This window comes from Montipora capricornis, chromosome 8 (assembly GCF_036669925.1).
Source record: "Montipora capricornis isolate CH-2021 chromosome 8, ASM3666992v2, whole genome shotgun sequence".
NCBI classification, from domain to species: Eukaryota; Metazoa; Cnidaria; class Anthozoa; order Scleractinia; family Acroporidae; genus Montipora; species Montipora capricornis.
Genome location: NC_090890.1, coordinates 31,562,798 through 31,572,797, shown reverse-complemented (window position 1 = coordinate 31,572,797; position 10,000 = coordinate 31,562,798). Strand labels below are relative to the sequence as shown.

Sequence of the window (10,000 nt, the reverse complement as noted above, 5' to 3'; positions counted from 1 at the left end):
AATGGAGCCTTAAGCTTGTTTAAACATATAACAACATCAACCGAGTCCCACATACATCAAGTTTTAATGTTGTTGAATTGTATTAACTTGTAAGTTCTAACAAGTTAAGGGCATGGCTGTAAAAGAATGTTGACATGCTGAATACCAATAATCAATTTGCATACACGAGACAGTTTCTTTTTTTTTTTTTATCGCTAGCATTAAGATGGTACCAGATGAGGTCAAATTTTACTGAAAGTGCAGTGAAAAGAAAGCAATATTGTTGATACACTTTGTATGCTTCTTATTATGGACTTGGACTGTTTTAAGACGATCAGTAGGTATTAAAGAATGTAGTTTGCAGAATGTTTCTATACTAGAAGAGTGTATCCATCCTTGTTGAATCCGGATCTTCAAGTGTCTGTTCAGCATCAATTTCCAAACAGAGTTGTGTGATAGTGATAGTTCAAGTCTGCACATGACAATATACAGTACATGTTGATCGGGTGTTGATATAAAGTCAATTGTCATAATGGAGAGTGATCCACATTCTATGACTCGGTGTGCTTCACTTCACTTGCTAGATTCTTGTGCTCACATCGCATGGTGTAGACATCTCTTGTTATCCTTAGTGTCAGAATTGTCTTGTTCAAACTTTAGCTGTTCAAGGTTCAAGGGCCATTGTTCAATCAACCAATACTGATGATCAAGACCTCAGGAAACCAGTTTGTTATTAATTTTGATCAGGCCTTCAAGTTGATTTGGAGACAGGTCATACAACTGGCACTTCTTCTGCCTTTGGGTCTTAGCACAAATGTCACCATTGTCAATGGTGAAATTCTTTGACTGGACCTGTTTTAAATTCAAGGAAACCAATATCTTAGAATTGTAATAATTATCTATAATTTATTGTTATTTGCAGAAAATTCTAATTGTTGTTAGACTGGTGCACTGCTGATAAAATGTCAAAGTAGTACAAATTAACTATGGGGGTCGACGCATGGTTGGAGTAAAAGGAGGGAGGAATTAAGACTTATCTGAAGATGGTGCGTGTGACATGGGGTTGTAGAAGGCAAAAGTTGCTGGATTCCCAGCAATGTTTTGATCATAGAAGTCAGACTATCATTCTGTGTGTATTGTGTGGGTCTTTAAATGGACATATCTCTGAATTCTTAAAAACTGCAACTGTATTAATGCCAATAGTTAACAAACAACAATTGTAATTCCGTTGAGAGTTTGAAAATACTTCTAGAAGTGAATTTCTAAGAGACATATATGGACCAATGTTTGATGTCACAAACAAACTTCCAGTAAATGACTCACTATATGGTAATGAATACACCTTATCAAATATTGAAACCATGTCTGGAACATCAATTAACAGAAAATAGTCATTTGTTCGCACAGAACATCTTGTAGCACTGTATAGATTATTTCCAGTAACCAAAATATTGTTCAAAGTAGAATTAGTCCACAAACTAATATCTCTTGTATTTGATGGTATATAATGGCAGTAAGTGACATAATTTGCTACACATTGCTTACCAGCATTCACACCAAAGATTGCTTCATTTCCTTGAATAGAGTCAGCGGACACAGTGGTTGTTGGATCAATGATATCAAATATTGTAGGACCTGGATTTTCCTCCACATCATTTGCTTGCCTTTTAAGCAATGGGATGTAAACATTGTAACACATCATTAATTTTGCGTAAACCAAAACATCACCTCATTACACGACTTGCAATGTCCAACAACTTGTTTTAATGTTGGCAAAAAACCACATTTAAGTAAAACGTCATAAGCATCGTATATTTCCAAAATCATCCTTGCACACATGAAAATGCATCCTTGGCTTCACAAAATTGTTGTGACAGCCGATCCTTGACCGGTATTGTTGGATTGTTGTTCCCATGCTGGCAGCTAGTAGCAGACAACAGTAAGAGTACGAAATACTATTGTTTGAGAGTGCAAGACTCTTATTCAATGCAAGTATTATTTTAGAGTACAATAACTCTTTCAGTTTGAGGTGTAACCCACACCGATAGCTCAAGCCGATAAATATTGGCTTGTGAGAGCTTCAATGAGATACTCGTGAGACAGTTGTGAGATACTTGTGAGATATGTAGAGCAACCCGCACCAGATTTCAAGCCAATGAATTTGGGCTTTCAAAAGCGTTTTGCTTCAGTGCAATCCGCACCGAACACAAGCCGAGTCTAGATATGTTGGCTTGCGCGAGTAAACAACTCCCGTATCGATATCGCCAAGAAAACTCCACTAAGCGACGTCACCTGGATGAAATAACATACAAAGAACAAACAAGGCAGGAAAGTACCTTGAACAATTACAGCTAATTTGCGACGGAAAGCCCAACTGCATAAGCAGTGGTCAACACTTGAAAACAATGATTCGCAATTATTACTAGTACCCAGTCTACATGCCAGACTGTCAAAACTCTCAGAGATCTGTCACGTGTCATCTCGTCCTCAAAGTGACTGAAAAACTGACTGACAATCAAGATCTGCCTCTGACTTAGGGGTCTGTATGCATGAACATAAGACCCCAATAATTATTTATATTTACTTTTTTCCTCACAGGTGTAAAATTTAATGCTGATGCACTTAGTTAGAAATTTGCACACATAATTTCCTATGGTAACCTTTCGCCTTGCCTTGTGTGTAGAAATGTATCAGAAATCAAACACAACTAAGAAAACAAACCTATTTATGTGTTGCTCATCATCTGTTCAAAAGTATTGAGAAGTCGATCATAGATAACATCAAAATACAAAAAAAAAGACAACAACGAAATGGCACAAGAGGTGCTGAGTCACATTTTACTGACTGTTATACATTGGCATGGTTATTAGGCTGGATTAAATGTTAAGACCATTTACACATGCGATTTTGTCGCAGCAACTTGATGCAAATTTTGTAGTGCTCAAGTGTAATAAAACTGGGTGCGATTTTACAGCAATTTGATGTCGCGATAAACCACTATTTGGGTGCAACTCACAGAAACAAAGTAACTTTTAACAGCATGCAATTCTGCTATAGCACAGTTGCATATGCTTTGTTTTCAAAGAGGCAACTTGAAGCAGGTATTTTTTGCATTGTCTCACCTGTTGTTCTAATTTTCAAAGTGAGCCAGAGATAATGTAACCCATTGACTCCTGGGGATTCCCCTGTTTGGGTGTTAATGGGTTAAGAAAAAAGAGAAAATTGAAATATAAATACCGGTTCTTATGTTATCATGTAATCCTTTCATTGCAGTTGTTGCTTATTGTTTTTGCTAATCAAGAGGCACTGTCCAGCACTCCTGACCTAAATTCAAATGGCCACCTGATGTTAATGTACTTGATAATCTCCACTCAGTTTTTTTCCCAGTTATCCCTTTGCCTTTCCAAAAACATATGATGGGCAACATAAGTAATGTTATTTGCTTTATCCCTTGCAGGATTCTAAACAGTTATGGCGTTGGAAGGAGGAGCAAAATGTGTAAAAATTCTTATGTTTGTGTTCAACTTTATCTTCTTTGTAAGTGTTTTTGTAATGTATTTAGGGGGTAGATTGTACTAAAGTTATACAACTTTTTTTTTAAGAAAGTTGGATCGTGGGGGAGATGGTGTAAGTCCTTGAACTTACATGTAGCTAAATACTAGATAACATGGTTGTATTACTTTATCTTCCTTAGTTGTTTTATCTTCAATTTGTGATGTCCCCTTGGGCTTGCCCAATGTCAAGTACATTAATTTTATGAGCAGATTGTTATGTGTGATACAGTGCTTCTACAGGAAAGTGATGATGATGATGATAATATTAATATTATTATTAAACAGGGATGATTCATAGACAGAGGGTAGAGTTGATTGTTGACCCCTTGTTGCATGAGGCTCTTGTTGATGAATAATGTTGTTCAGCATCAGCCAGAGTAAATGTAGTTAGTGTAGTAAACTTGTGAGCAGTATCGGATGTTGAATTCATTATTAGCAATATCCTGAGTTTTTTTTCCCTTTTCATAGCTCGGTGGAATTGGGTTGCTTGGTGTTGGAATCTATGTCCACCTAAAGATTGGTGACTACGTTGACCTCTCATCAGTGAAGTATGTTACAGGCTCCATCATCATTATGACTGTTGGAGCAATTATTGCCATCATTGCATTCTTTGGATGCTGTGGGGCCATGAAAGAAAGCAGATGTCTTCTTGGAATAGTATGTAGACAGTCAAATAATTTCATTCCATAGAAGAATACTAAAAGCCAGCTTGCCATTTTTTGGCATTTGTTTAATTAAAGGGACAGTATCATGAGCTGCACATCATCGAGTTTGTTTGTTTGAAATTGGCAACTTGAAACCTTTGCAAAGGGATATGGAGTAAGGATCACATCCATTCTCTCCCGATAATGGAGGACGATCTTGATGATGAGGGTAGAGACGTAGCTGCATCGCCCAGAATGCCGCGACACATCCGGGTACTTTTTATGCGCGCCGGCGCTAAAATTCAAAATTGATTAGAGAAAGGTGCGCTTAATAACAAAGAATACGGCCAATAAGCGGCCACCAGCGCGTAGGTTTTTCTGTTTTACGGACATATTAATTCCTCTGGCCAAGTACCAGCATATGGAATTTGTAGAGAAAGGATCAATAAATGATTCTGAACAAAAATTTGTTTTTTAAGGTCTCTACAAGTATTATCAAATTTGCTTTGAAAATCGACTATTTTGGGAGCTTTGTAGTATGGAAGCTATACTTTAAGCGGAATATTCCGACGAGCTGATCGGTTAAGTTTACGGCCAGCATATGGAAAAGTTAGTACCGGGTGTCAGGAAATCTCCTGCAAATTTTCGCTGGTTTACGACACGTACAAGTACTATCGAAATGCGGTTTTCTGAACGCACTCTTCAACCTTCTGCAAATTTCCCCTTCGGAGGCTGTTCGGGAGAATGGTTGACTGATTTTGAAACTCCCGCGAGTAATAATAATATGCAAAACTCCTCCTCCCAAAACAATAGCACAGGCTTTTGCTTGGGTCGGTATTTCTCACTGAGGCCACCACCAGAAATGTCATCGAATAACGACGCGTAAAAGCCGGGCTGGTGTCTCGCACGCTTGGACATGTTACTCACTAGTGGTTTTTAACAACTGATTACTCGAAACTGCGTGGGCTTTTTGTATGTTTTGATCAATTTAAAACGGATAGAATTTTGAATAATTGTCTCACACAAACAATGGACAACAATGTTACGCGTCGCTTGCCTTTTCTTTTTTGTTTGGCTCGGCTCGGTTTCAAACAGAAATGCCCTTTATTTTATTTCCCATCCGTCTTACGAATAGAAAAGACCTGTGTTGTCTTTAAAATTCTCGACCAACGTGCAGACTACCCTGAAACCGATCGAGTAGAAGACTTGATCTAATGAATTGCTTTTACCGGTCGAGCGGTAAAAAAGGACAACAATGAAACAGAAGCAAGTGTTTCGCGCACTGCACTTTCACTTTGGCTACGCTTAGAAAGAAGAATGTTTTGTGGGAAAACATTTGGCTGCCGCACTCAGACCATTCCGAGTGTGACATGTCAAAAAGAAAATAAGAAGAACGAGAATGTCCTTGCACACGACTTTGTTGACAAAACCCTTTGTGAAGAGCGTGTGCCGCCTTTCAATTAGGGCGCTATTGCTACTTCACATGAGATCTTTTGATTGACAGTCACCGATTCATTAACGAGTGCAGTCGGAATTCCGAAATCTTTATCTATACAATAATTATTCCGCGCATTGAAGAACTGGGCTCTGTAAGTACATGTCGCCCAAGACAATAGCATTCTGGGCGATGTGGCAATGACACGGAAGCAACACCTGTAAGAGGCACCACAGCAACGGCACTGTTACCACACCCAGCTGAGGTTGATGCTGGCCTATCATGGAGTGCCCAGCGTGTTGTGGCGTTCATGTTACAGGTGCAGTCCAAATGCCACAAGCAGTTAAAAAAAATGCTGTCAGCTGAGAACTTGCACAACAACATCAGCACGTTTTGTTACAAAGCAGCCAATGCCCAGTTGTGGGAAAAACTAATAATTATTGGTTCTAGCTCTAAAATTTCCATGGTGTGACATTATTTGTTGAAAACTCATTTTTGGAGCCTGAAGGTTGTTTCCTTTGTTTCGTCAGCTATTTCGATTATTGATATGCTTGTTCCCTACAATATTGTTAAGCAATATTGTGTGATATAATTTGCTCAAAACAAAATAGGCTAGTTTGAATTGTTTAAGGACAAAAGAAAAGTTGAGGTTGAGGGAAAAAAAATTATATTTTCTGTGCAAGTTACTTTCCTTAACCTTAATTTAACTCTGCTCTTTTATTCAAAATTTGCCAATTGACATAAATTTTGTCAGCCTGCTAGAATAACAGAAAAGATATATTTAGTTTTGAATTCATAACTTTTTTTTCCAGGCTTCAGTAACCTTAGTTTCTATAATGTTACATGTGAAAGAGAATAGTGTTTAATGTGCCACCTCCTCTGTTATTGTTTACAGTGAAACTGATCAAAAGAAATAACCACTGCAGAGGCGTTCATCATTCATTTTGATGTGCTCAAACTAATAGTGTTTTCTAATTCTCCTTTTGGGTGCTTTCTATTTGAATGGGAAGCAACAAGACAACAAGTCCAAAGAACAAATAACTTTTTTATCCTTTGCATACCTTAACTCAGACCAATACTTGCATTGGTCCTCACCTTTAATAAGTTTAAGGTGAGGGCCTTATTCATATTCATGTTTAAAAGTTGGCTCAACTTTGTCTTCTTGCTCAAGCTATTCTTCTCATTGAATAACAAATTATTATTTACTCTTCAGCAAACACACTTAAACTGCAAAACAAAAAATCCCCTCTGAACAACAAATGAATAGTGTTATTGAAATAATATTTTACTATAAGCATCAGTACCAATAATAATAGTTATTTCTGTTGATGCAAATTTCAAGTAGAATAAAGGAGTGAGGAAAATTGTAGACACATACTGGATTTCAAACAGGACATTTTAATTACAAAGCAACAGTACTGTAATGACAAAATCTACTCTACAGAACATCATGCCGTATTATTATAAATTTTGAAATAAAAAAACACAATAACTAGAGGGAATGTAGCTGTGATTCACAGTAAATAATTTATGTATTGCTCTGCCTTTTTTGTTACTAAGGCCTAACCTCAGTCACCATGAATTATTTTGCCACTATTATTTTTGGTGTTGGTTATTTTCCTGTAATCAAGAAAATTATAATGGAATTAGAAGTTCCGGTAATACTCAGTAGTACTCCCCACTTTCGTTAATTCATCATTGCATTTGTCCTTATTGAGGAGGTGTATCGCTCGGTTATGGAGTTCTTCATAACTGGGAAGACCATATAAATTTACAAATATCACTGCACTCCTCCTGTGTGGTCAATTGTTTCTCACTGTTTATGGATCTATGATAATCAAACAGAAATGATTGACATCTGTAGCAAGACAGCTGACTACAGAAAGATAACGAATACCCGAACAATCAATTTTCTCTTGTCTACCTGATAAAATTTCAGCATTTTCTTCACCCTGCGCTAGTACAGCCAGTTGTTTGCAAAGAACTTTTTGGCCGCAAGTTGAGTTGATTCTGTGATTCTCTGTGCGATACAAAATATGGAAATTAAAAAGAGTGTTAAAAAACTGATTAGCCAAAATTGAGTAGGCAATAGACCCTTATCACCTTCTGCGATATTCCAGAGAAAGTACACACTCACTGTCACTGCCATCAGTGTATCCTGTGCCGAATTTGGCCTCAATCCACGACTGAAAAATTGTCTCATCCAAATGAATCCTCTTGTGAGATGTCTCCAATTCTCTTCTCTGTACGTCACCTGAAAAGTTTTCCGACTGGAAAACTCTCGCTCACCTATCATCGTGCCCACCACCGCTTGTGGACGCCATTTTGTTTTTCCCTCTCAAACTGGAAAATGTCTGCCTGACTTTTTCAAGTTTTGATCGATCAACTGCACATTTGCGAACTCATGACACTGTCCCTTTAAGCCCTAGCACTCTTTAATACCTAATTCTGTCACTCAAAACTCAGGTTAAGTAATGGCTACATAATAGTAGTAGCTTTGTTTCTACGAGTCTTTTGCGGCTTAGGGGTAGAGCATTTAAACTACTAACTAGAAGGTTGTGCATGTAGGTTTAACTCCTTTCAGGATCACTCTTATTTGTTCCAAGAGTTTTTTTAAGTTACAAATACTTATTTTACTTTATTTGAAAATCACCACCGCGGTTGTGGGGGCCCCACAACAGAGCAAGGTGCACCTCCATACATTGTACTCTTTATAAGTCCAGACCACAGCAATGTCAAGAACTCTGTGCCCTACTCTTTGCAATGGACTTTAGTCTAGTGTAGTGGAATACTTGGAACTTAAATGTCCAAATTATGTAAATAAGTTTTTAATAAAGAAGGGCAGTCGGCCCTTATCCGAGAAAACTTGAAATATCTACATGTAATCAATTGTTATCAGTACATGGTTTATTGTAGTTTCCCTGTATAAGGCAATCGAAGCAGACCTGTCATTGAAACTTAATGTTGATTCTGTTGTCCTGTAAATTTGAGGCAGGGTAAAGCAATTAAAGTTGAATGGCATCTTCATATAAGAGGCTGTGTGAAAAAATCGTCAAAGTAAATCAGCCAATGGAGAAAGCTGACCTTGGCAAATTCTTTGTTCTGTTATTGTTCTTGACTTACACTGCAATCTTCAGTTGAGACAGCATAACTAGTGATGAGTTGAACCGAATTCCTCTATTTGAAATGTGTCTTATAACTGACTGAGTATTTTGATGAGATTTTCAGTTTTTGACATAAATGCCATAAAGTTTGAAAGTTAAAGGTGCGTCTTATAACCAAGTGCGCCTTGTAATTCCAACGAACTATGGTAATTAGGTAAATTGGACAATAAGCATGCATTCATGACAATTAACACAATAAATTTGTTTCTATTGATTTTGAAATGCTTTTTATTAGTTTCGCCAATTTTTCTGATTTGTGGACAAATTTGGGTAACGCACCAGTCACTCAAGAGATCTTGCCACTGTACAAACTCTTTTAGTTTACCAGTAATTTGCTCCTGCTATATTATTTTTAAGGGGAGGCTGTTCACAGTGTATTCCTGAACATTCAGTCATCCTTAAACTAAATAAGGGGTACTGTACATGTAGTTACTGTTTGGTCTTTCTTTAATATTATGACTTTGTCCTGGCATAATTTGAATTTATTCCTGTTTTACAGTTCTTTGCTTTGATGTTGTTGGTCTTTGGATTGGAAGTGGCGGGAACTGCATTGGGTTATGTGTTTCGTGGAAAGGTATCATAGTAATGTTATACATGTTGAGATAAAAGTCAGGAGATTGGAAAATTTATGAATTTCTCCTGATGTTCAAGTGCCCCCTTTTGAGCTTTAAACAATGCATAATTTCCACAGTGAACTGATTCAGGAAGGCAATAGGATAAAAGTGGCAAGTGCATGTACCTGTGTGTCATCAGGTGTACCTACCCAACTGGTGACTAAAAATAAATTTATGGATCACACATTATGCATTCTTCTGGATTTTTTTTGGCTTCCCCTTTCTGTTTTTCTTTTCTTTTTGGGTGGCACCTAATGCACCTTGTTTTGACAGGTTCAAACACAATTAGAGCAAGATCTGAACAACACATTAAGCCAGTATGGCATGGATGACCAAAAAGGAGTGACTGATGCATTTGATTTACTGCAGCAAGAGGTAAGGATAATGATGTCCTAGAACAATGAAATAACATCTGTTTCAAAAATTGTTTTAAGAGAATAGAAATTCCTATTAAAATTGATTTCTAAACCCGAGCCTACTACCTTGTACAAGTGTAATTTTCTTTACACTTTTACTTTTCAATTAATAATATTAAACATGAAAAAATAGGTATGTATTTATACTTGTAACGGCAATCTTATTGTTTGTCTATCTGCTGACTTAACTCCTG

At 37.2% G+C, this 10,000-nt stretch overlaps 1 protein-coding gene across 2 annotated transcripts in view; it reads left to right on the top strand.

Annotated features, from left to right (window-relative positions):
- The window catches only part of LOC138013885 (tetraspanin-4-like), a 21,834-nt gene that overhangs the window by 3,570 nt on the left and 8,264 nt on the right, over window positions 1–10,000 (top strand). For both annotated transcript variants that reach the window (XM_068860930.1, XM_068860931.1), the window contains exons 2-5: window positions 3,437–3,516; window positions 4,002–4,190; window positions 9,276–9,350; window positions 9,664–9,765. In XM_068860930.1, coding sequence (XP_068717031.1) covers window positions 3,451–3,516; window positions 4,002–4,190; window positions 9,276–9,350; window positions 9,664–9,765 — 432 coding nt within the window. In that variant the 5' untranslated portion in view covers window positions 3,437–3,450. The remainder of the gene's footprint in view (window positions 1–3,436; window positions 3,517–4,001; window positions 4,191–9,275; window positions 9,351–9,663; window positions 9,766–10,000) is intronic.